This window comes from Solanum verrucosum, unplaced genomic scaffold, assembly GCF_900185275.1.
Source record: "Solanum verrucosum unplaced genomic scaffold, falcon-dt-bn FXZP01000108.1, whole genome shotgun sequence".
Lineage (NCBI taxonomy): Eukaryota > Viridiplantae > Streptophyta > Magnoliopsida > Solanales > Solanaceae > Solanum > Solanum verrucosum.
In genome coordinates, this window is record NW_026020274.1 from 1,473,419 (window position 1) to 1,501,113 (window position 27,695).

Genomic DNA, 27,695 nt, shown 5'->3' on the forward strand with positions numbered 1-27,695 from the left:
TATCGTAATACTTAGAGGCTTCATAGATAGTTTAAAAGTCGAGGAGTCTCTCATTATTTCTTTTGAGGTCATGAGGCAGTTTACTATGACTTGTTAATTACTTTCAGACATTTATTGGAGTCAAGTTCAAATTGAGTTTTTAAAGTTTATATTTTGACATTTGGAGTTCCCATTTTTGCTTGAGTAAGTTTTTCGCTTGTAATCAGCCAGGATGAGGATTTGCTTGGGGACCAGCAATGGTTCTCGAGTGCCGGCCACGTCCAGGGTAGGCTCGGGTAGTGACAATTACACTACTAAAAAATTGTCAAAAAACGACGGACAAAAGCAACGGACTGTGTCGCTTTTTTGGTCAAAATCGACGGAAAAGCGACGCAGTCACTTCCGTCGCTTTTTAGCTCGACGCTTTTCAAAAAGCGACGGACAACGTCATTTTTAAAAAAGCGACGGACTGCGTCTCTTTTAGCGACGAACTGAGTCGCTTTTTTACTTTCTTTTTTTTGAATTTTTTTAAAAAAAGCGACGGACTGCGTCGCTTTATTTTAATTTTCATTTTTTTAAATTTCTAAAGGGCGACGCAGTTCGTCGCTTTTCTGGAAATTTTATTTTTTAAAACCCAAAAAAGGGACGGACTAAACCACGTTGTTCGTCGCTTTTTCTGCAATATTTTTGACAGTAGCAACTCGCAGCTTCTGCTGCCCACCTGCAAATGCAATTCAATTCAATTCAATTCTACACTATTCAGCCCAATCAAACACACACAATTATAAACAATCTAAACAAAACATAAAACCACAAACTTAAAATAACATTCAAAAGTATCTAAATCATAAATTAAAGACTTATAAAGTCTTTTAAATTTCGTTTTAAAATTTCAAAAAGTTCATAAATGTCCAGAGATCTAAACTAGGGAGTGAGATCTACATAATCATCCCCATCACTCTCGTCGTCGGTGTCATCGGGAGCCGAAGTAGTAGGTTGACGAGCGAGGTTCATCACTTGTTCTTTGATTTGCTGAACGGTCTCACTCATGCTTTGTTGTTCAGCTACTCTTTTTCGCTCCGACTCTGCTAGTGCCGATGTAAGTTTATTATTTGATCCGACATAGCAGCAATCTGAACACCGTCAAGTGCCTCGGCTTGACGTGACGATCCAATACCTTCTAAGCCTGACTGAAGGCGTCTAACATCGTTGCGAGAGCCTAGACCATATCATCTACCCTTGTGTGTCCCCCCTACCACTTTTTCTTTCCAAATCTGAGTGGATAGTTCATGTGTCAATTGAACCGAACTATATAGATTCTCAGCGACGTACTTATGAAAGTCATTCTGCATATTAAATATAAATATTGACATCAATATATATACATATCATAAATATATTCACTATTGATATATATAATTGTATGTTCAATAAAATTTCTAACACCGTCAATAAACTCAGGTTTCAAACCAGCACCAGTTTCATAATGCATATTATACATCCACAAACGATGATCCATCTACAAAAATATAGATATTCAATTATATTATAAATAAAATTTAATAATAATTTTACTAGTAGTAGTCCTAAAACTAGTTTAGTATTGACAAAACCACATTATTTAATTTAACTTATTAAAATAACATAATAACTTTAACTAGTTTAGTTTTGACTTAATTCCAACAACTAAATCCATCAACAAAACCACATTTTTTAATTTAACTTATTTAAACAACTTTATAACTTGAACTAGTTTAGTTTTGACTTAATTCCAACAACTAAATCCATCAACAAAACCACATTATTTAATTTAACTTATTTAAACAACTTAACAACTTTAACTAGTTTAGTTTTGACTTGATTCCAACAACTAAATCCATCAACAAAACCACATTATTTAATTTAACTTATTTAAACAACTTAACAACTTTAACTAGTTTAGCTTTGACTTAATTCCAACAACTAAATCCATCAACAAAACCACATTTTTTAATTCAACTTATTTAAACAACTTTAACTAGTTTAGTTTTGACTTAATACAACACTAAATCCACCAACTAAACCCCATTAATTAATTTAACTTATTTAAACAACTTAACAACTTTATAACTTTAACTAGTTTAATTTTGACTTAATTCCAACAACTAAATCCATCAACAAAACCACATTTTTTAATGTAACTTATTTAAACAACTTAACAACTTTAACTAGTTTAGTTTTGACTTAATACAACACTAAATTCACCAACTAAATCACATTAATTAATTTAACTTATTTAAACAACTTAACAACTTTATAACTTTAACTAGTTTACTTTTGACTTAATTCCAACAACTAAATCCATCAACAAAACCACATTATTTAATTTTTAAAGCTAAGTGTCAACACTAGATGGACACAAATCGATCTTGCAAGAAAATCAATTTTGTCATCAATAGGATCAACTAGTGTTGGTACTCATGCTTAACAAATATATTATTTCTAAATTTAAAGCTAAGTGTCAACACTAGATGGACACAAATCGATCTTGCAAAAAAATCAATTTTGTCATCAATAGGATCAACTAGTGTTGGTACTTATGCTTAACAAACAATCGATGGACACAAAAATATTATCATAAAATTAAAGCTAAATATCAATACTAGATGGACACAAACATATTATCATAAAATTAACTTCAAATTCTAAGTTCAAGTTCAAGTTCTAATTTCAAGTTCAAGTTCTAAGTTTAAGTTCAAGTTCTAAGTTCAAGTTCTAAGTTCAAGTTCTAGTTCAAGTTCAAGTTCTAATTCCAAGTTCAAATTCTAAGTTCAAGTTCTAATTTCAAGTTCAAATTCTAAGTTTAACTTCAAATTCTAAGTTCAAGTTCAAGTTCATGTTCAAATTCTAAGTTCAACTTCAATAATAGTTCAAACTAGTCCTAAATTCTAAATTCAAACTAGTCTTGAAATCACAAATTCAAACTAGTCCTAAAATCCCAAAATCTAACTAGTGCTAATTAAAATCCTAAATTCAAACAACTCCTAAAATACCCTAATTCAATATAATCTTACAATTCCAAAATCGAACTAATTAACTCAAGAAATACCGAATTTCAAACAAATCCTAAGATACCCTAATTCAAACAAACCCCAACATTAAAATTTTCATTTCACAATCAACAAACACAAACTAACAATCAAATAATCCCTAATTCAAACTAACCATCAAAAACCCCTAAATCATTCACTTACTAACTAACAATCACTCAAACTAACAATCAATAAAAAAACTAATTCAATACACTAATTAACAAATTCTATACTCAAATTTCAAGTTCTAAATTCAAGTTCAAATTCTAATTTCAAGTTCAAGTTCTAAGTTCAAGTTCTAATTTCAAGTTCAATTTCTAATTTTAAGTTCAAGTTCTAATTCTAAGTTTGTAATGACCCGGAAAGTCATTTTTAGAAATTTTTACAAAAATTATCGTTTTACCCATCTCGGTAGTTGCCCTAAGTCACTTTTGATCAGTTTGTGAAGTTGGTTGGGAATTTTAAACTATTTGTTTAACTACGATTATTTAGTTGATGGATATTTGTTAAATAATTTATTTATTTAGTTGGGGGTTAATGGGTCAAGTCCATAATTTACTTGGTACCCTTTATCACTTGACCCATGTATATAAATAAAATTAGTGAGATTTAACCTTTTTAATTATTTTAGAAAAGAAAAATAAAGAGAATAGGGAGAAACCCTAAGCGACATCAATGAGCAGCGAGTGCTCTTCCTTCACGTAAGTATTTTGGCTGAGATTTTATGATTGTTGTTTTATACATAATTTCCAGTGAAAGAGTTTACGCTAAATTGTCCCATTAGTTAACTAATATTTCCCACTAATAATAACATGCATGTGGCGTCAGTGCGACAGTCTTCTTAATGGTCGAAGGAAAAAGAGTGAACACTTAATTGTGTATGCTATTAGAAGGGGACAAAATGTGAGTGGCAAGTTATTATATATTGATACCAATTGATGAACGAATATAGGTTTGACATTTCTATTGGCTTATGTCGTGTTTTAATGATTATTACTGCAATGTTGGTTGTGAAAGAAAGTAAGAAGATTGAATAGGAAAAGTTGAACCAAAGTCAGTGGCGTATGTATTGAAGTTGGGGTAAGAATATGGTTGATTTCTAATGCCTAATCATTGTCCAATGAGACCTAATCATTGGACAATGATGGCATAATCATTGGACGTGATTGTGGAGCTAATAGTTTAGTGAATTAATGTTTATAGTTGAACATTAGAAATATGTTAATCTGCAAATTGTTTTGAGGCACATCACTAATATTTGACATTAGTTAATAGCTAGTTATCACATTATGATTCAAGTTTTGATATATTAAGATGTGAAATTGAATATTGGGTATATTATATTATATGAAAACTCTCAGGGTTGTAGTGTTTGGAGAAATTATGACTTAACCTTAGACTTGAAATTTAGGAAATATGAGATTTGACCTATTGGTTGGAATCAAGATTTAGGAACTTGATTATAAATTGAGTGAGTTTTAGGGTCTAGGCAAACCTATAGTAAAATGGGTGTTGCTAGTTTCAAAATCTTATTGTGATTATGTACTTGATTAGATTTGCATTGATTTGGAAGCTCAGCAAAAAGGAAAGGCTCAAGTCCCGGAGTGATTGTTCGATAACTTGAGGCAAGTGGATTTCTAAACCCTTGTTAAGTGTATGGAATTTATGTATTTCCTTGTAATATGTGTTTAGGGTAATGAGGTTTGGTGATGGGTTGACTTGTCCACATTGATTAATTCTAATGATGAAAAAGGGATAATAAAAGGCAATGTGATCAATTGTTTGTGTGATGTGTTGAGAATTGTTTGAAAGGCTTGTGGAATTATTGTTGATGTTGTATCATGATTGTCTTGTTGTGAATTGTGCAATGTTATGAAAATGGTCATCTCTTCATTATTTGTGTGAACATGTCATTTGCATTGTTCTGAGACTTAGTTGTGACAAGTGTTATGTTCATTGAGAAAGAATAAGAAAATAAAGAAGATGTACCATTTTGAGGGACATATCGCGCGCCGCGATGGATACTATATTTCGAGGGACGTGTCGCGCGCCGCGATGGATACTATATTTCGAGAGACGTATCGCGCGCCGCGATGGTTACTATTATCGAGGGTCGTATCACGCGCCGCGATGGATGCATGGACAGATATGTCCCCCATGAGTCCCGGACTGAGAGACAGCGGGTGTGTATCATTAGGTCAGACATGCATCACTATACTTGACATTGCATTTCATTGCATTGCACTTCTTTATTATTGGTGAACTTGATCTTGTGTGTTGCTGATCTTGTGAGTGCCTTTCTATGGAACTTGTGACTGATGAATTATTGAGCTTGTTGTTGAAGATATGCAATTGTTAGAGTGTTGTTGTTGAGGATATGAAATTGTTAGAGTGTTGTGTTGAGCTATGTGCTTTGTAAACTTTGAACTGTTAGGTTGGGCTGATTTTTATACAGATTGTAGTTGTGAAGGTTCGGTTGGGGTGTAAGGAGTACTTGTATTCTATCCCTTAGCTCGTGTTTAGAGGTTTACTTGTTGAGTACCGTGTGGTTTGGTACTCACCCCTTGCTTCTACAAATTTTTGTAGGTTACGAGCCTGGATTTTTGTGGTACTTGTTATTCTCTTCTTTTCCGAGGCTTCTGGGAGATTTGTGAGGTAGTTGTTTATCTTCTCAGCGATCCTTCTTACTCCTGTTTATGATCTTGTTCTACTCTAGAAACAATGTCATATGAGACTTGTAATTTTTCTTTTGATTCAATTGTAATACTTTAGAGGTTTGTACACGTGACAACCAGATTTTGGGGGTATATTTGAGTTTATTATAAAAATTTCTGCATTTTATTGTAATGGTTGAGTTTTAGGCTGACTTGTCTTGGTGGGTTAAGACGAGTGCCATCACGTCCATTTTTCGGTCGTGACAAAGTTCGAGTTCTAATTTCAAGTTCTAAGTTCCAGTTCAATTTCTAATTTCAAGTTCAACTTCTAATTCTAAGTTCAAGTTCAAGTTCAAGTTCTAAGTTCAAGTTCTAAGTTCAAGTTCTAATTTCAAGTTCAAGTTCTAAGTTTAAGTTCAAGTTCTAAGTTCAAGTTCCAGTTCAAGATCAAGTTCTAATTTCAAGTTCAAATTCTAAGTTCAAGTTCAAGTTCAAGTTCTAAGTTCAAGTTCTAATTTCAAGTTAAAGTTCTAAGTTTAACTTCAAATTCTAAGTTCAAGTTCAAGTTCATGTTCAAATTCTAAGTTCAACTTCAATAATAATTCAAACTAGTCCTAAATTCAAAATTCAAACTAGTCTTGAAATCACAAATTCAAACTAGTCCTAAAATCCCAAAATCAAACTAGTGCTAATTAAAATCCTAAATTCAAACAACTCCTTAAATACCCTAATTCAATCTAATCTTACAATTCCAAAATCGAATTAATTAACTCAACAAATACCGAATTTCAAACAAATCCTAAGATACCCTAATTCAAACAAACCCCAACATTAAAATTTTCATTTCACAATCAACAAACACAAACTAACAACCAAATAATCCCTAATTCAAACTAACCATCAAAAACCCCTAAATCATTCACTTACTAACTAACAATCACTCAAACTAACAATCAATAAAAAAACTAATTCAATACACTAATTAACAAATTCAATACTCAAATTTCAAGAATTAAAAATAATATTATGAAACCCTAACCTTCAATTAAAGAAGAAGGGCAGTGGATCGAGGTCGGGGTCAGTTGGCCGGAGATGTTGCTCTCCTCGCCGGCTGTTGATGTTGATTGGAGAGACGAGAGATAGGCGGCGACTTGTCTCGCCAGTGAGAAGAGACGGGAGGGAGCAAGGAGAGAAGAGATGAGAAGAGGAGGGCGGCGGGAGGAGAGCGGCAGGAGGAGAGCGGCAGGAGGAGGGCGGCGGGGTAGGGCTACCGGAGGAGGAGCTAGGGCTGCTTGAGAGAGAAGAGATTAGAGGGTATGGTCTTTTTTTAGGTCAAAAATAGGAAGGTTAGGTAGATTTAATTTGATCCATTGGATTAGTTAAGATGAGCGGCTAGGATTTGATCTAGGATTCACTTAAAGGATGGACGGTTAAGATTTAAACTAATGTTTCAAAATTTGGACAAAAAGGGTTATAATTTCAATGAATGAATGGCTAAAATTGCAACTAAAATTGATATAAGAGGCTATAATTGAAAACGAAATTGGATTGAGGTGGCTAGAATTGCAATGAATTGAATAAGGGAAAAGCTAAAATTGAAAGGAATTAGATTAGAATGGGCTAAAAATTAAATGATTTCGAGAAAAATTAAAGAAATGCTATCCAATTAAAATACTACAAATATTATAATATTTTATATAATAAAAATCACTTAAATTTTAAAACATTTGAATAAAATAATTATTCCGAGTTTTACTTATAATTTAAAAATATTTACGATAATTTTATAAAGCATGCAAACTAAAATATATAATTTTTAGACAAAATCGATTAAAAATTTAAACTCGGAATGTTTTTATAAAAACACGTATTTAACCAAATAGCACTTCCGAAAGGGTTATAGGTCTGTCCAAAATTGGGTGTCAACATACCGACATCGTGAAGTCGATATTATCTAAATAAAATAATTATTTAAATATACTGACCTCTTTAGGTCGGTATTTATTAATTTATTTTAATATAAACTCACCTTTTGAGGTTGATTTTATTAATTAAAATTACATATACATACATACATATATACATACATACATATATATATGTGTGTGTGTGTGTGTGTATGTATGTATGTATATGTAATTTTAATTAAAAAATTAAAATTGACGTGTGCCTGTTAATTAAAAAAATTAAACATTCGCGAACGAACATAAAAATTTTCAAACAATAATATTATTTTTTGATATTTCTCTGTATTTTTGCATGAAAATAAATTGACGAAAGTTCTTTGATTTTCTTTCTTAAACATTCAATCAAATTAAATAACACTACTTATTTATTTTTTCTTATCATCTAGGCTATCTAAATGTAACACCCCAGAAATTTTTTGAGCTAAGACCCGAACCGTTCTTCGTAGTGAGTGAGATTTTACCAAGGAATTTAAAATTTCTTAAGTGTTAAGGTCACTAGATGTAGCACCTTGAGTTTCAAAAAGAATTAAATTGGAAATAGCAAAATCTGAAATTTTGCAAGTTATGCTTAAGTATGAGTTTTGGGTCGACTTCAAACAACCATAACTCCTAGCTCAGGATGAATTAGGTGTGCTACCAGATACCGTAGCGAAGATCTTTGAATTATCTTTCCAACGCCGTGGAGTTTGCTATTTTTCGAGGTCGGATGAGTGAGATATGTCCTTTTGAAGACAGGCTGACCAGTTAAGGAAGGTTAGCCGAAAATAGAGAAGGGTATTTTGGTCTTTTCCTTACCCAATCAGATTTAATTCGTTTTTAGTAATATTTTAGGGGTCTAATCTGATTAGGTTCAGTTTTATAATTCTAAAATACACCTAGGGTTTTAGTTGAGAGTTCAAGAAGAAGAGAAAAGAGGAGAAAAGAGAAAGGATGAAAGCGTTCGTCGAGATTCTTGCATCTTGTTGCGGATTTTCGCCATGGGTTTAATCCCTAAGAGGTATGTAAGTTTCCATAGTGTTGGGTTCTTTCACCCACGCGCCAATCATGATTTATTCAGCGTAATTTCGTTCTTGAAATTTATGGATTTAAGTTCTTGATGAGTTCTTGATAAGTGTTCTTGAAGTTTGTTAAGTTTTGAAGTAAGATTCTGCTTAGGTCAACTTTAAACGACCATATATCTTAGAATATTAAGAGTTACGTGAGCCATAACCTATCCAATTAAAGGTAATTGAATCTACTTTCCAACCCCACCAATTTCACGTCAATCCAATATCTGAGTAAAAAGTTATGACTATTTTAGTAACCTATACAGTGCTGTTACGAATTAGCCGACGGGAAAATATTGAAAATAATCGGTTTTTGTCTTTTTACCTCCAAGAAAACCATCAACGAAATTCTTGACTAATAAAAAGCTCAAAACAATCAGATTTTCATCTTCACTCATGAAAATCATATTTTTTGGCTATAGAGATTTTAAGAAACTAACTCGAGAATCTCAAGAAAGGTCTTCTTGATTGTTTACCTTCAAGCTAGGGTTTCAAGGCTTCTAATCAAGTTCTTCTTCAAGATTCTTAAAGATTCTTCAAGATTCTTCAAGAATCTTGTTCTTCTAGGTATGTAAGGCTATCATAGTGTTGGACTAGTTCGTCCTCACGCCCTACATCTACTTTCAGATCAAAAAAAGAGTAATCTAGGATACTTTCCCTAGATTTGAGTATTCTTGAGATAAGTTGATTTTGAGTTCTTGAATTCATGTTTCTTTTAAAAGTTCTATTCCTAATTATCGAATAGCTATATTGTTACTGAGATCCTTCATATCATGAATCATAACTCTTAAATTCATAATTCAAATTCAAGAGAGAGTTAAGAGTAGAGTTCAAGAAAGCCTTTGAGTTCAATTGTGAATCCTTTGAGATCAACTATCGATTTGAACTAAGTTTTGAGGAAGTAAGTCAGAGAATGAGAAGAGTCACATACATAAGTTTCATAATGTTATTTAGACCATCGAGTGGAGTTGTTTCATGCCCATAATTTCCGCATGAACTTCGTAAGCTGAGTGTCTTTGAGAGGAGTAGTATCTTCAAGTCCTAAGTCTTGAGTATTGAGTTCCTAATCCCCTTTGAGATTATATTTCTAAGCATGGGACTATTACATGTTACCCATAAAGTCTTTGAGTTGAATTGTTCATGCCCATAATTCCGCATGAATCCTATAAGTCGAGCAGTCTTGAGAAGAGAAGTATCTTTGAGTCCTTGAGTTGAGTCGTTCATGGTCATAATTCCGCATGAACCCTCTGAGTTGAACATTCTTGAAATGAGTAGTATTATTGAAGTTCTTGAGTTCCAAGTATTTGAGCTCTATCTGTGGTTATTGAAAACCTTGCATTGAGTCGTTCATGTCCATCATTCGACACGAACCACATTTTAAGAAGTCTTTTGCAAATGTTTTACCTTTGTTTTAAGACTTAAGTTTTGAGTTCAGTAAAGAGTGAAGAGTAAAGATTGAAGTCCTTTTCTTCAAAAGTATATGGGGACTAAGTATTCCCAAAGAGTTTATAAATGTTTTCACATTTAAGTAAGAACGGAAACTGAGATTTCCAAAGGGCCTTCGGGCTAGTTTTCAGAAAAGAGTAATAGCTTTCTAAATGAAGCAAGCAGGGAAACTGAGATTTCCAAGATAGCATTTGAGCAAAGTTTTTGAGCAATTATCTCAAATCAGCAGAAAAAAAGTATGTTTTTAAAACATAAGAGCTAGTATATTTTGGGAGTAGTATTGAGCACCGATATGGGGGAGAGTTCAGACAACTCACAGCCCCCATAAACCATGTAGCCATCATGGGTAGAAAAGGGTCATACTTTTTAGATGAATCCTTTTCACATAGACTAGTGGATCCATTAGTAGTTCAGGTCCTATACCTTTGGTCGGGTATAGGATGCGCTGGCAGCGTGAGGTAGATCGATGTATCATCACTATAGCTCTTATGTGATGGTTGTCGGTTAGAGAAACTCCCACAGAAGTTATTGTATTTTTATATACATCAGTTTATTGTATTTTTATATACATTTCAGAGTTATGGTGTATCCTTGCATACACACAGATTTGACAGCATGTTTTTAAACAGTTTGTTTCTTTATATTGCACTTGTTTTAAATTGCTTTATATTGAAATGAGTTCAGTCATATTTAGTTGAGTATCCAGAGTTGAGTATCCAGAGTCGAATATCATATCTTTGAGTCGAATATCATATCCTTGAGTTGAGTATCTAATCTCTGAGTTGAGTATCTTATCATTGAGTACTTCTGAGTTGAGTAAGTTTGAGTAGTTTGGAGTATTCCTTGAGTTGAGTAAGATTGAAAACAGGCAAGTATGTTTCCTTTTTATCAAGTTTCAAGCTTATGTTTATGTTTTAGAATTCCCCTTACATGCTCGTACATTCCACGTACTGAGCCATTTGGCCTGCATCTTTTCATGATGCAGACACAGGTATTCAGGATCATCAACAAGAGCTTCGTTGATACATCCGAGAGTTCGAGTTAGCTATGGTGAGCCTCCTTGCTTTCGGAGGATTTCATTTACCTTTCAGTTATATCAGTTGTTAAGATGTCGTGGGTCTTGTCCCGACTTCCATCTTTATCAGTTAGAGGCTTCATAGATAGTCAGTACAGTTGAGAAGTCTGTATCATTTATTTTATTAAATGTTTTAAAGACTAAAGTTGCCTTTTTATGGCGAGTTGTATATATTTTATTATAAAGAGTTTTCTCTGGACTTAAAGTTTATATTTAAGTTTTATGAACTTTTATTTCAGTTTTTTAAGCTTTGTATGCTTGAATCAGTTTTCCGCTTGTAGTCAGCCAGGATGAGGGTTCGCTTGGGGACCAGCAATGGTCTTCAAGTGCCGGCCACGTTCAGGGTGTAGGCTCGGGTCGTGACACTAAATTTAATGCAAATACTCACTTTTAATTTTTAATATAAATCAATACGAATAAAAAAACCCATCTTCAAAAAGACTCGACTGACTTAGTTAATAACACTACTAAAAAAAGACTCTTGTTCATTGCTAATAACACTACAAAACAATGTTACAACTCGACTGACTTTGTTATAAGGTTGTCAGTGATTTTAAAGATAGAAAACCAACACAATTTCGTCGGTTATTTTTCACACAGAAGTACATAACACTCTTAAAAAGAAATTATTATTTTTTAAAAAGAATTATTTTTTGTTAATTTTTAATTTTATAACTAAAATTAAATGACACATGTCGATTTAAAATAAGAAGTTGCAATTGAAGAATATATATAAAAATAAATAAATCATAAAAATAGTATTTCGTGTTAAAATGGAACATAAAAAATGGAGTTCAAGGGTTAAAATGGAACAAGACTAAGATAAAGTGCCAAAATGAAAAATGTGGACAAGTTAGAGGGGTTGTATATGTGTTTGGCCATATATATAATTAGAAGGTATATAATTTAAATTTATAAAATTAACTTGATCGATAAATTAAATTTATTAAATTAAACTTTTGTTGATGTGTAGTTAAATTATATATATATATCGATCAAGTTAATTTTATAAATTTAAATTATATACCTTCTAATTATATAAATTTAATTTTATTGATCAACAAAAGTTTATCAATATCAAATTTAATATATAATTGATAATGTATTTCATATCTGAACCACTAGTATATAAGACTTGATTTGTTAAACTACTCGAGGAATATATATATATATAATTAATCAACGTATTTCATACTCCGATGAAGTATCCTTTACATGTCATCATAATTAGGAGGTGATCACTACACTTGACATCCATTCAAGATCGAACGTATATAATAATACTATCTCGCATTTCATACTGGAATGGATTATATGTTAGGTTTATGATTAGATGACGGACTACATCATGACATGAGATATTAAGTTTATGATTAGACGAAGGACTGATAGGATTTGTACATTACTCTATAAATATAAGTATAATTATCTCCTAATTCATATCAACGTAGTTTCATACTCTAAATATGAATTATAGATATTTTTTTTTTATTTCACGAATTCTAACATTTTATTTGTAAAAGTATACAAAATTGTTACACTTTTTGAACAATTAATCGTAGGTGTAAAATGAAATTTTAATATTATGCACAATAGCAAAATTGTGATTAATAGAAATATTTTAAACATACCGACCTCCGGATGTCGCTTTTATTAAAAGTAATTAGATATAATAAAAAATACCGACCTCATGAGGTCGGTATCACATTAAATTTTAAGATAAATAAAAAGTAATCATGTTAATTAAATAATATTGACATCGGGAGGTCCGTATTTTATATTAAATTATTTTTTAACTTATATAAAACCGTCATTCGGAGGACGATTTATTTAAAGTTAATATTAATTTATTACATGCTATTTAATTTTACCGACATCTGAAAGTCGGTATTATAATTTTTTTTGTTTTTTATTTTACACAAAACCATTCTCCGGAAGACGATTTAAATAAAATTAAATCAAAATATTTCTCAATTTTGTTTTTTTATAAGGAGAAATGGGGAAAATCGCGTCTGCTAGTGTAGATATTTTTAAAAAAGCGACGGACAACGTCTCTATGTCCGTTGCTTTATAAAAAAAAATGTTTGGCCAACATTTTGACCAAAAAGCGACAGACTAAGAGACATTGTCCGTCGCTTTCTTAAAATATTTGACCAGATATTTTGACCAAGAAGCGATGGACATAAAGATGTTGTCCGTCACTAATTTAAAAAATAATTAAACAATTAAAATTAATAAAAAGCGACGGACGGCGTGACTTTTTTTAAAATAATAAATAATTATTTTTAATAAAAAGCGACGAATTGCGTCACTATCTATATAAAATAATTAATTAGCAAAAACACGCGAAAAAAGCGACGGACTAAGCGATGCTGTCCGTCGCTTTTAACAAAAATTAAAAAAAAAAAATTAATTAAAAAGCGGCGGACTAAGAGACGCTGTCCGTCGCTTTTTTAAAATGTTTGACTAGATATTTTGACCAAAAAGCGATGGACTAAGAGATGCCATCCGTCGCTTTTTTTTAAAACTAATTAATAAAATAAAATAAATTAAAACGACGGACAGCGTGGTTATTGTTTAATTTATAAATAATTATTTTTGATAAAAAGCGACGGACTAAGAGATGCAGTCCGTCGCTTTTTGTAAAATAATTTTAAAAATAAATATTTTAATTAAAAAGCAACGGACGGCATCTCTTAGTCTATCGCTTTTTTGGAGCGACGCTATCCGTCGCTTTTTCTTCCGTCGTTTTTTAGTAGTGTTAATTTAGGGTGTCGTGTTCTTGATTTGATGCCATGTTCTAACTTAGTATAACTTTTTTTTGTGTGACTATTTTCTTAAATCAGATTACTTGTCACTTCTTCGAGAATACAAAATTCAGTTTATCATTAAATTGAGTAAGATAAGTTTGAAAGATAAAATAAAATTATTCATGATGGTCAATTACCACAAACTGAGTGAGTACCACTGAGGCAATCAACTCGCCTTGACAAGCACCAGAGTATAACTTTGGTTAAATCAAGTTACAACCAACTGATTAAAGAGTCCTCTTAAAATGGACTGATATGGACGCTCTTGAGTTTCTTTTTTTTTTTCGAAATTAAAAAAGGAATGGGCCTGTTAGTCAATTTTAATTGATCCGCATTCTAAGATAGTGCTTAATTATTTTTAAAAATGAAACTTGTCACGTTATTAGCCAGCATTAAAAACAACTACTATTACTTTTTTAAGAAAATTAAAAAAAAAATTCCTTTTTTCTTTTATTTTCTTGACTTGCTTTCAAAAAGAGATTATATTATACATGCAGCAGATTTTTATTTTAACTTAATGCTAGCAATAAACTTTTATTGATAACACTAAAACAAAGAACTAGTCTTAATAAAGATGGAGGGGAAGTTTAGGTTCCATAATCACAGATATAGGCTTTTTTGGGTGTGTAGTTAATCCATAAATCTCCTCCATGCTTATATCTTCTGGCCTCATATCTCCTGTTAATTTCCAATTGAATCCATGCAACAAGTTAGCCATTGTTGTTCGAACAAGCCTCATACCAAGGCTATACCCCGGGCACCTCCTCCTTCCTGAACCAAATGGCAACAATGCGAAATTTTGTCCTTTTATGTCTATGTTATTTTCTATGAATCTTTCAGGAATGAACTCTTCTGCCCTATCCCAATACTTTGAATTTCTTCCTAAAGACCATGCGTTTACAAAAACATTTGTCCCTTTTGGTATGTCATAACCAGCAACATTACAATCCTCAATGGAGTAACGAGGAGGAAGCAATGCACCTAAAGGGTGAAGTCTTAATGTCTCTTTGATTATGGCATCTATATAAGGTAGCTTAGAGAAGTCTTCTTCTTCTACCCATCGTTCTTTTCCAATGGCTCTGTCAAGTTCTTGGTGTGCCTTGTCCATGATGTTTGGTCTCCTCAAAAGTTCTTGAAATGCCCATTCTATTGTTGTTGCTGAAGTATCTGTTCCACCAGCTATCAAATCCTGGTATATATTGGTAGAAAAAAAATTCAAGTATCAACTACAAGGATGAATATGCCTATTTTGTTCATGAAAAGTTGTTCTAGCTAGTTGTAGAGAAATTAAGTAAACTTACATGTATTAATCCCATCAGACTATCGGAAGTAAGCTTAACTTTAAGATTAGGGTCATCAGCAAGGTGCAACAAAGTATCAACCATGTCCTTAGGAACATATTCCTTCTCTATTTGGCTCTTTATTGCCTTGTGATCTTCAATTACATATTTGTAAAATTCCGTCATATTCTTTCCTAACGCCTTCATTCGCTTTACGTATCCTTGCAAGTCGAACCAACTAAGCCAAGGTACCCAATCCCCAATATTAATCACCCCACCAAAAAGAAACCACTCATCAAGCATCCGTTGTAACGTTTCAAGTGTTATTATTAAAGCATCTGAGTTTGACTGATCGTCACTATAATATTTGTCACTCATAACCAACCTACTTATAGTGCGAAGTGTAAATCGACGTAAATGGTCTCTAAGCAAAATTGGTTTTCCTGAGAGAGGAAAAAGACGAGAAATTAAAGTTCGCCCTTCCTCAACACGAATATACTCAAATGAATCAAGCCTCCTGGGACTAAATATGTGGGTCATGAAGATTTTTCTAGCCTGACGCCAGTGTGCACCGTAAGGTGCCCATGTCATGTCTGAGTTGTTAAAACTAGTGTACTTACCAGCAGCTAATGCGGGACGAGATGCAAAGATAGCATCATGTGTTTTCAATATCTCTTTAGCCATTTCTGGAGATGATGCTACCAAAACAGGCTTCGAACCGAATTTTAGTAGCATTAAATCTCCATATTTTTGAGAAAGATGGTGAAAAGACACATGTGGGAGTGAACCAAGGAGGTTCAAATTGCCAATAATTGGCCATGGCTTTGGACCTGGTGGTAGTTTCCTTTTCGGATGGTTGAATATTTTTAAGACAAAAGCTAATGCCAGTAGCCATGACCCAAACACTATGAAAACCCAAGAGATCTCCATATCTGATAATTCAAGAACACTAGAGAAATATTTATAGGGTAGCCTACCACTATATATTAATTAAGTATAATATAAAAATAAAGAGTTTAAATTGTGTAAAACTCTTTTAAGTCACTTTGGAAAGTAAATTTTTTTTCTAAAGGCTAATAAGTACTATTAACTATGAGTTGCTCATTAGAGAAGAAATGATATGAATTGGAGAAAAAATTGATAGTTTTCATGAATTATGATTCTTTTTTTTCTTTTTGCCATTTTGGAATTGATAGTCCTAAATAGTAAGTCCCTTTTTTCTTTGTGGAAGATAATATTTGGACGATTACAAATTCAATTTTGTTTTGCCTTGCTTTCAATTGTAAGATAAGCACCAATGCTTAATCTTATCTCTATGAATTTAATAAGTCACCTTTAAACTTTTCCATGGAAGCGGGGCCACATGTTTCGTAGCATAGGTAAGCATTCACGAGACTCATGTGGGAGTGAACCAAGGAGGTTCAAATTGCCAATAATTGGCCATGGCTTTGGACCTGGTGGTAGTTTCCTTTTCGGATGGTTGAATATTTTTAAGAAAAAAGCTAATGCCAGTAGCCATGAGCCAAACACTATGAAAACCCAAGAGATCTCCATCTTTGATAATAAGTGACTGAAGTTGAATAGATGTAATAATTCAAGAATGCTTCAGAAATATTTATAGGACAATTCTGCCACCACATATTATTACTCCCTCTATTGCATATAAACTCAATTTATATTTCATATGTCTTATATTAGTTGATCATCTTACTAAAAATAGTTGTCTTTTACAACTAATTCTTTTTAAAAGTGTTCAAATTTGTTTGTAAAATTTTCAATGAGTTTTTTAAGGGGTGAATTAGTAAAATTATCTTCTTATTTATGATTTCTGAATATGCGTGTATAAAAAGGAAAATTATCAACTAATTTGAGATGGGGAGAGTATTTTTTTAGGAGATAAATTGCACTACTTACAACGTTATATTTATGATTTCAGAAAGAGCAATAATAAAAAATATGACTTAAATTATGTCCTTAAATATTTTTCTCAATAAATGTGCATTGATTCACAAATTCATTTTGAGAAAAGAGCTAAGAAATTAATTTGTCAATGTAGAGTTTAATTTGTGCACAACTCTTTTATGTCACTTTGGAAAGTAAGCATGTGTTTAGGCTATTAAGTGTTAACTATGATTTACTCATTAGAGAAAAGACTATTTAAGAATTGAAGAAATTTTTGATGGTTTTCATATATTATGATTTTATTTTATTTTTGCCAGTCCCTTTTTTCCTTGCGGAAAATAATTTTTGGACGATTACACTTCCAACTTTGGCTTGCCTTACTTTCAATGCGTAATCTTATCTCTATGATTTGTGACCTTTAATTTATGTTTATTTATATAGAATAAATCTGAAGAATAATTAAATGTCAATACTACTATGAATATGGGACTAGGGCTCACCCTTTCGGGCTGAATCTCATGTCGACCCACTCCTTAGGCCATCAGTCTAGCGATCTTGGTTTCGCGACCTCTCTCTCTCGCAAGCCGAAAACACATGGGTGATTTTGTATTTGCAACTACAAATCCATTAAATTAAACCACAATCGCTAGGTGAAATCACCATTAAAATAGATCTAACCTATCAGCAAGCAATACCCAACAATAATCTCAACACATATTTGCTAAATCACACCACAAGAATGGGGTTTTTTTAGCCACACATCAAGAAATAGAAATTTATACCTTCAATGATGTTGAAATCAAATGGGTATGAAGATTTAAGTCTCAATTTAGGCAAAGAGTGAAGAATCCAAGAGACCCACTTCCAAATTGAAGATGAAACTCTCTTCTTCTTCAAGTTTCAAAACCCTCTCCAAAACTTAGAGAATATTTGCAAAACTCTCTCTCAACTTTTCAATCTAAAAACTAGGTAAAATGATGTAACAATCTCTACTAAAAATAAAAACTGAATTAGTATTTATAGTTTTCAGAAAATATGCTCTGAGTGCTCTTTAGGCGACGTTAGTGAGAATTGCCAATGCATTCGGCGATCCGCCCTTTGATCTACTTCGTCTCCTTTCGTCAGTTGCCTTCAGCATCTTTGTATCCTGGGTAATTGGGCGGTGTAGCACTGCTTCATAGAGTCATTCGGCGATACGCCGACTGCTCCTTTTCATCGTCGATTTTCTCCTTTTCTTCGGGGCTCAACACACTGGAACAAAAGGCGAATATGCAATCTGTTGGCGATTCACCGAATGTGTTCAGCAATTCGCAAACCTTCGTTTCTTCATTCTTTCGGCTTCTGTTTCTTCTTTTTTGCCAAGTAGTGTCCATGCTTTGCCTCAAACTTCAAATACCTGAAACTTAAAGGTTTTCATCAGATATCGGGATAAAACATGCATTTGAGGACACTAATTTCATCAAAATATAGCCCTAAATGAGTCCAATTTGTGGACTCATCAACACCCCCAACTTAAACTGTTGTTTGTCCTCAAGCAACCTGATCAAGTTTAACTGTTCAAAAATGGTGTCTCAAACAGTGCTACATAAGACTCAATCATGAATGCACACAACAAGATTCAATTTACTTATGCAAAGATCAAATGTGCACTTAAAGATTCAAGTTGTGACTCACCAATATCAAAGAGTCTCATGTTCACAATACTTGCTTCAAATGCAAGTTCAAGCTCAATTATAGTGTTCAAACGCCCTCACAGAAAGAATGATTCCATATTCACACAATGGCTCACAGTTAAAAGCTTCAGAATCAGATGCAACGCTCACTTTCACAAGGAAGAACACAATGCATGCTTTCATCCATAGGTTTGCCCATATTTTTCGATCAACATTTGTTTCAGCTCACTCAAGATCAAAAAGGTCTTTTTAAGGCTTGTAATGGGGCTGAGTGCAAAGGTATTGTCATTTAGGCTCAGTGACTTCCATCCTCATGAAATGTGGTGCTTACAACACTCCTTTCCTTTTCCTTCATCATTCTCTTTAATGCTCATAAGTCATCCTTTAATTTACTCTCCATGTATTGTTTGGAAACCCAATTCCTTTTGCACTTTTTATTCCACAATTTTTTTTTGGAGGGTTTCCATTTTGTTTTGCAATACCATGGGTTAAAGAGACTTTTTCTTGCACTTCTTGTCTTCTCCATTTCCTTTTCACCACACCCCCAACTTAGGTTTTTAGTTGGCTATTCACTAAACCACAAATCAAGAGGATTATAGGTAGTGGATCAAGTAAGGTCTAGGGTTCATTAAGTTTCTTCCAAAGAAAGGTAAGGCTTAAGGGGTGTTCAAAAGAGCTTCACACGCTCACGGGGTAGGTCACAAAAGAGGTATATGTCAAATTGGTTCACACTCTTAGAAGTTGCCTAAGATAATATCAAGAGATAGCATCACTTAGATGACCAGACCAATGGGGCAAATTCTAGGATCTATCATGCATGGTTCAAAGTAAGCTCATCACACAAGGCATTGACACTAAAGTCAAACAAGACTCCACATTTTCGCTAGTGTGCGACGGTCATTACAAGAGACTCGATTTGATAAATGAATAATCACAACGAGATGCAAAGAGTTCACATATTGTCTATGCAACTTCATTTGGCCTCGTCATAGCCACGCATTCATGTTCGTTCGATTGAGAGCACTATTCAAGTCATCGATATTGATCGGAACCGAGACTTAAATTTTGCAAAGAACAGCCACATTCAAGAGCATATAAGGGGTGGCGAAAATGTGCGAAAAATTCAAAAAATTTCGGAAGGGGTCAAAAGGAGCCGTAAACTCAATCATCCATCGAAACAGATAAAACACAATTTTAAAGTAGCACAACCCAAATATATACACAGAACGTAACTATCAACACAAAAGGTGTGGGCCTCACCTCACCACAATAAAAAGCGTTTGTCCTCAAATGCAAATAAAAGTGTCTAAAATTAAAGTAAATAAGGCAGAGAGAGAGGTAAAAAGAAGTCTTGTGTATGCAGTCTCTCTATCTATCGGGGTCTGAATATGAGCATCAGTGCTCGGTGCATCTATCTAAACATGGATCTTAGTACCCGAATTAGCCTCAAACGAACTAACAATGCCAGATCCACTAGGAGTTGTTGTGGACGTCTCAGTCGGCACTGTCTGAGTTGCCGACCGCACAACCATCTCCACAAGATTCGCCAAGTCTCTGAATATGTTGTCATCTTGGCTCTCGCTCAATACCCCATCGCGCATTGCTATCCGCTCCTCATCGATCTCTGTCTCTGACTCTAAATGCCCTGCATCATCCCTTTGCACATCTTTGGTAGTAGCCGGAGGAACCCCCGAGGTCTCAAGAGCATCCTCGTCATTTGATCCCTGCATTAGTGTGGTGAAGTCAGTAGCCTTCAAATAGGCTACGTCCTTTTTCAACCCTGCTATTTCAGCTTTTAATGTTGAAACCTTGGGTGTTTCCCCATGTCTGCTCTCACAAGCAGTGACTCTGGCAGTCAGATCATCAACAGTGGTCCTAAGGGGGTCAGTGCAGTCAAGATGGCACTGTCAATTATCCCTGGGATGAATCTCTCTAATCGCGTCGCCCTCACATTTGTTGAATAGGCCAGCTGCCCCATCTTCAGGATCATGACATGAGTGATCCTGGTAGGCTGGGAGGAAGATGAGGCACCTGGATTCTGTGAAGAAGAAGAAGGAGCGGGTATACCAGAAGGCTCCGAAGTCGGAGTAGACAGAGGTGCCTCTGCTGGTAATGAGTCAACATCGACCTCTGGAGAAGTATATGCTGGAGTTGTTTTCCTCATGTCAACCTCATCTCGCGTGACCTCGGCCTCTATACACCGGATATTGATGGAGGAAGACGGAGTGACCTCTATATCGCTAGCAGGATCCCGGGGTACTCCGGCATGACGGCATAACTCGGTGATCAGAATAGGAAAAGGCAGAGACGTATGCGTCTGTTTTGGCTCTCATAGCCATCTCCTGTGAAACCAGAAGTTCCAAGTCGATCCACCTCCTAGCCATGATAGACCCAAGGCAAGCCGTCTTAGGATGACGCAAAATGGATTCGTTCTGGGATGGCATGATAGTGTTGTTGATGAAACCAAACCAATACCGGGAGGCAATATTCATATCCTTCTTCTCAATCAGAGCTCCTGCATCCATCCACCTCGGGGTGGTGTTAGAGATTATCGGAGCTAGCCAACCCTTCAAATCATCTAGGGATGGAACAATAGGCAAACCCTAGTAGGGCAATACCGAGTGCAACGGTCGACCCAATACAACATTAATATGATCGCTATGACACTTCACATCTTTACCTCTAACCATAACCGACTTCACCGGTCGAAACTCACTAGCCTTCTTCTTATTCTTTAGGACCAACTCTCCACAGGCTAGGTAGAATTCCCGGACCTAGGAAGGAATGTAATTTCCCCGTGGCCTAGTGAACTATTCCAGCTTATGATATCTGAGCGTGTCAAGCACCTCAGCGTGTTTGTCTTCCAAACCCTCCACAGATAGTAACTTTTTTTCTAGAATGGTTCATAAACCATCGCCTTTTAACCTGTTCAGCAATCTGGGTAGAGGTGGAGCTACAGGAAATGTAGGGGCCACTGGAGGTGGTGCTAGAGTTGGCACTGATTCAGTAGTCGTGGTAGTGGCAGTTAAGCTCTAGCCCTGAGTTCATTCCTTCGATTTATCAAAGGTTGCTCATCCTCCGGCTCAGAAAAAGCTGGTTCAACATTTGTGCCCTTCCTAGCTATGTGCTTTCTCGTTTGCCTTTATCTCCCAGTTGAAGGTCATCCATTTTTCTCTTTGGAGAGTTTAATCCTCATTCATTGATCGTAATACCTTTAGCCTTTTTCTGTGGTTGCTCGGTTAAATTGGTGCGTCCATATCTGCAAAAGATCGAGAAAGGATAAGAAAACAACTTAACATCAGGCACAGTGACTCTCTCTGCAGATAGACAGGCCGATCAAGTCGACGAGTCGCCAAACCAATTCGGCGAACTAAATCGGGCTCGCCGATGGGTTGGCTAAACAATTAAGGCAAGTTGGCGATAAGAGAGTCCTTTCGATGAATCACCGATTACTTTTGGCGAACAAAGGTTTATCCGCTGAAAGTTACAATGCATAGCATACGGAGGGCGGTCAAGAGTACTTTTGGCGTGTCGCCGAGTGAGCTCGGCAAACCATGGCTTCTAATCAAAAGTTACAGTCTCATCCAATTTGACCGGCTACTAAGGGCGAGACAGAGAAATTGGGCGACCCATCGAACAATTTGGCGAGCTCGACCTAGCTCGCCAAATGGTTCAACGTGCCCATTTTCAATCCATCATTTTGAATTCAATCTCGCAAACCCCGAAAGCAAAATCAAAGCATGCACTAACGAAATTTGAGCAAGACCCATACTACCCATCACTCCGAAACACTCAGATTTCTCATGGACTTGCCGCATTTGGCCATTTGACGATATTTACTCTTAAGAGCGGTGTCACCCTCTCTATCATTGAGCAAGTTTTCGACCTTTAGCACAAACGTGGGCTACTCAGACTTCACCCAAACAATCAAAACAATATGCAAGCACAACCCAACGAGATTTCATTCAATTACCATCACAACAAATACGAGCATCTGAAGATCAAAACATTACGGGCATGTTTTCAAATTGAAATAGGCATTTTAATCCTAGTAGAAAGGCCCAGAACACATCACTAAAAGACAATTATTGCAAATGAGTACAAAACTTTCGAATGTAAATATGAGAAAAGAAAACTAACCTTCAATGTCTATTAAATCGATTTGAAAAGCTAGGCAGCAAAGGGTTCCAATTCCGAGCACAAGTCCCAAACTAAAATGCTAGAGTAATGCTAAATTGAAGAATATGCTACTTTAGTGCGAGTTTAGGAGATTTATGAGCGAGGGAAAGTGAAGAAGTTGAAGTTTTTAATCTTTTGGCCTTTATAAATCATCCAGTTTACGCTCGTTCGGCGACGTTAGTTGCAATCACCGATCCACTCGGCGAATCGCCGAGTGGTCACTTATACCGCCGATTGTTACAGACTTGTCAATTTCTTGGGATCAAGATGGTGGTCTAAGTCGAGATCGATGACCAAGTTGGCGATGCGCCAAACTGCTTCTCAAGGTCGCCGAGTTTTACAGGCTCTAATTTAAACTTGAGTTAAGACAAACGGCGAATCAGGTCGAGCACGCCGACCTGTTCGGTGGTATACCGACTGACCATTTGCTCACCAATTTGTATTTTTCACCACTTTCCTCATTCAAACATGCACCACTAACACACTATTATTTATAAAAGCAAATTTAAGCAATTAAAACCTTGGGTTGCCTCCCAAGAAGCGCCTTATTTAACGTCGTGGCTCGACGCGAGTCCTTACTCACTCCCCATTGGTTGGGTTGGCCCTAGTGTTACTAGGCAACCCCAATAGTTCATTTGAGTGAAGAGAAGGCACCGCATAATTCAGAAGTGTCCTGATCAGCTGGATCAATCTAGAATGAAAGCCAACCATTTGATTCAACACTTCAATACTCTCATTCATCTCTTCCAACATTTGATCTTGATCGGTAATCTTTTGGAGAATGATTTGGAGTGTGTCCTCGACACGGTTGTTCTCCCTGCCTCTAGACTGATTTCTCTCGTGAGGAGGTATGTACCTCCATTGACTCTTGCACTGGTTTTCCACCTCTGTTATTTTGGTGGCCAACTCGTGCAGTTGAGTTACCCGTGCGGGTAATGTGAAGTCCCTTTCGACTTTTTGCTTCATCTCAACCGAGTTGCCACCATTTCCCTCAGCCATACTCAAGGAACCTACCTACACCAACAAATTTAAAGAAAAACAAAACTAAAAATAAGGTTAGTAAACTACGATTATTAAAAGCAAAATTTGACTTAAATTTTTCACGTAACACCACTTCCCGACAGCGGCGCCCTTTTGATGTTTGTGTAATCAACGACACAACTTCCGATGCAAGTGTCTACGATCATGCAACAGTATAATAACCAAAATAAGACAATGGGTTGAGTCCCAAGGGAGTGAGCGTGAAAATTAGTGGTTAAGCGCAAATGTGCTAAAGCTAATCGTAGCTAAAGATATTTACGAGTGAATACATAGCAAATTAAAGGGGGACACAAGAGTGTCAATAAACAATGGGGGTTTTGTCACAGTTATAGCAAAAGTAGCATAAATAACAAAGAAATCTATGAATGAGAGGGGATTCTTGGGATGTGACCGCAATATATATTCGTATAAATCGTTGGGTACATGCTTTCGATAAGAAATTTGCAAGATAATAGTGACTAGGCTAAACTTTAGATGGAAATAAGTTCCATCTCGGACAACTTACCCCGTTTCAAATGGGTTCCTCTCAGACATCTATTTGCCGCATGAAGACCAGCATATGTCTTACCCCACTCACTCTCTCAAGCTGAGTGTTAGGATATGGGACTAGGGCTCACCCTCTCGGGCTGAACCTCATGTTGACCCACTCCTTAGGCCATTAACCTAGCGATCTTGGTTTCGCGACCTCTCTCTCGAGCAAGCCGAAAACACATGGGTGGTTTTGTATTTGCAACTACAAACCCATTAAATTAAACCACAACCGCTAGGTGAAATCACCATTAAAATAGATCTAACATATCAGCAAGAAAACCCAACAATAATCTCAACACATATTTACTAAATCACACCCTAAGAGTGGGGGTGTTTTAGCCACACATCAAGAAATAGAAATTTATACCTTTAATGATGTCGAAATCAAATGAGTATGAAGATTTAAGTCTCAATTTAGGCAAAGAGTGAAGAATCCAAGAGACCCGCTTCCAAATTGAAGATGAAACTCTCTTCTTCTTCAAGTTTCAAAACCCTCTCCAAAACTTAGAGAATATTTGCAAAACTCTCTCTCAACTTTTCAATCTAAAAACTAGGTAAAATGATGTAACAATCGCTACTAAAAATAAAAATGGAACTAGTATTTATATTTTTCGGAAAATGTGCTCTGAGGGCTCTTTCAGTGACGTTAGTGAGAATCGTCGATGCATTTGGCGACCCACCATTTAGTCTACTTCGTCTCCTTTCGTCAGTTGCCTTCAGCATCTTTGTATCCTGGGTAATTGGGCGGTGTAGCATTGCTTCGCGGAGTCGTTCGGCGATACACCGACTGCTCATTTTTATCGCTGATTTTCTCCTTTTCTTCAGGGCACAACACACTGGAACAAAAGACAAATATGCGATTTGTTGGCGATTTGCCGAATGTGTTTGACGATTCGCAGACCTTCGTTTCTTCATTCTTTCGGCTTCTTTTTGCCAAATAGTGTCCATGCTTTGCCTCAAACTTCAAATACCTGAAACTTAAAGGCTTTCATTAGATATCGGGATAAAACATGCATTTGAAGACACTAATTTCATCAAAATATAGCCCTAAATGAGTTCAATTTGTGGACTCATCAGGTTGCACGGGGTTCCCAGTTCTATCATCTCTGACCGTGGTACCCAATTCATATCCAAGTGTTGGATAAAATTGCATGATGAGTTGGGTACTCAACTCACTTTTAGTATAACTTTCCATCCACAAACGGATGGGCAGTCAAAGAGGACTATTCAGGTGTTAGAGGACATGTTGAGGGAATGTGTGATTGACTTTGGAGGCCATTGGGATAAGTTCCTACCGTTGTGTGAGTTCTCCTGTAATAATAGTTACCACTCCAGTATTGACATGGCACCGTTCGAGGCACTTTATGGGAGGGGATATAGATCACCCATAGGATGGCTTGAGGCTAGAGATATAAAACTTTTAGGGGTTGATTTGGTGAAAGATGTTCAGGATAAGGTAAGAGGCTTCAAGCTAAACTTCTAGTAACCCAAAGTAGAGAGAAACAATATGCGGACCATAAGGTAAGAGACATGTCATTTTAGGCTGGTGAACAAGTTCTTTTAAAGGTTTCACCCATAAAGGGGGTAGTGAGATTCGGTAAGACGGGCAAGCTTAGTCCTCGATACATTGGACCATTTGAGATTTTTAACTGTGTAGGGCCAGTGGCTTATATATTGGCCTTACCCCATAGCTTATATGGAGTTCATCCAGTGTTTCATTTGTCCATGTTGAAGAAGTATCATGGGGACAGAGATTACATCATAAAATGGGACTCGGTGTTGTTATATAAGGACCTTAAGTATAAGGAGGAACCGATTGCAATTTTTGATCATGATATCCGGAAGCTGAGGACTAAGAAGATTATGTCCGTGAAAGTTCAATGAAAGCATCGTTCGGTTGAGGAAGCTACTTGGAAAATTGAGAAGGATATGCGGACAAGTATCCCAGTTGTTTGACGATTCAGGTACTACTCGAATCTTACTTTAGCCCATTTTTCCTAGTTTATCACTCGGGGACGAGTGATGGGTAAATTGGTATCTATTGTAACGACCTATTTCAGTCATTATGGAATAGCCAATGGGGAAGAAATTTGGGCCAGAATTATTTTTTATTGTAGTACTTGGAAAATTATAGCATAGCCCAAATTTGGATGAAATTTGAGTCAGGTATGATCTAGAGAAATAAGGTAATGAACGGGGATATAATTTTAATTTTGATCACATGAGTAGATAGCTAAGACGTTAAGGAGCCCGTACGATTTTTCAGAATTGAATTCGGGCGAGTAGAACTCCCGAAACTGATCTTGGCGTGAAAGGGTAGTTTCTGAGCATTAAGGGTTGAAGGTGTATGGTGAAATGGGGGCTTGGAACTCAAATTTCAATCTTCTGTCTCCGTGTAAGCCGCCAGGGCGAGGTCGCTGTGGTGAGTTGGGGGCTTCCATAGCGGGCCAGTCGCGACCTAAGTCGGGAAAAACCCCAATTTCGTTATTTTTCTGCAAACTTCATTCTTAAGAGTTAGGAGATGACCCAGGGTGATTTCTTGACAGTTTTCCATTACTTTTGGGGCTAAAGGTAAGGATTTTACTCCCCTTATCCATTTTTTGATCTGTAGAACTTAGATTCTTAGGTAATTATCATTGGGAGAAGGTTTTGGCCTGAAGGTAATGGTGGGAAAAGCCTTAGCTTCACTTTAGGATCATGGGTTTGGTCTTGGGTTATTGGGTTTGTTATAATCCGAGTAAATTAGATCTTAATTATTGATCCTTGCGTTGTATTAATCGTTTGTAAACCTAGAACAAGCGAAAAGAATTTAGAAAGGGAAGGCTTAAGTGTCTTAGGAGGATTCAAGCTTGATTTCAAGGTAGGTGATGGTTTGATTTCTTGTTTGTGTGGTATATGCCAGTTAATTGCTTCGTTGTATGCATGCATGTATGAGAATAAGGAATGTAAATTGAATCTAATGCAAATGAGTATATGTATGTGTATAATTACATGCCATGAAACCATTTCTTGATTGTATGACTATGAGCATTGTTCATTAT

General features: G+C 35.6%; 2 protein-coding genes across 2 annotated transcripts in view; one reads left to right on the forward strand and one right to left on the reverse strand.

The window, feature by feature from the left end:
- Positions 1-27,695, forward strand: part of LOC125834031 (uncharacterized) — a 509,901-nt gene that overhangs the window by 378,497 nt on the left and 103,709 nt on the right. The window lies entirely within an intron of this gene.
- Positions 14,614-16,258, reverse strand: LOC125834011 (trimethyltridecatetraene synthase-like). Its single transcript, XM_049513187.1, has 2 exons — positions 15,350-16,258; positions 14,614-15,237 (listed from the first exon to the last, which is right to left on the reverse strand). Exons 1-2 carry the CDS (start codon positions 16,256-16,258, stop codon positions 14,614-14,616), a joined length of 1,533 nt encoding a protein of 510 aa, XP_049369144.1.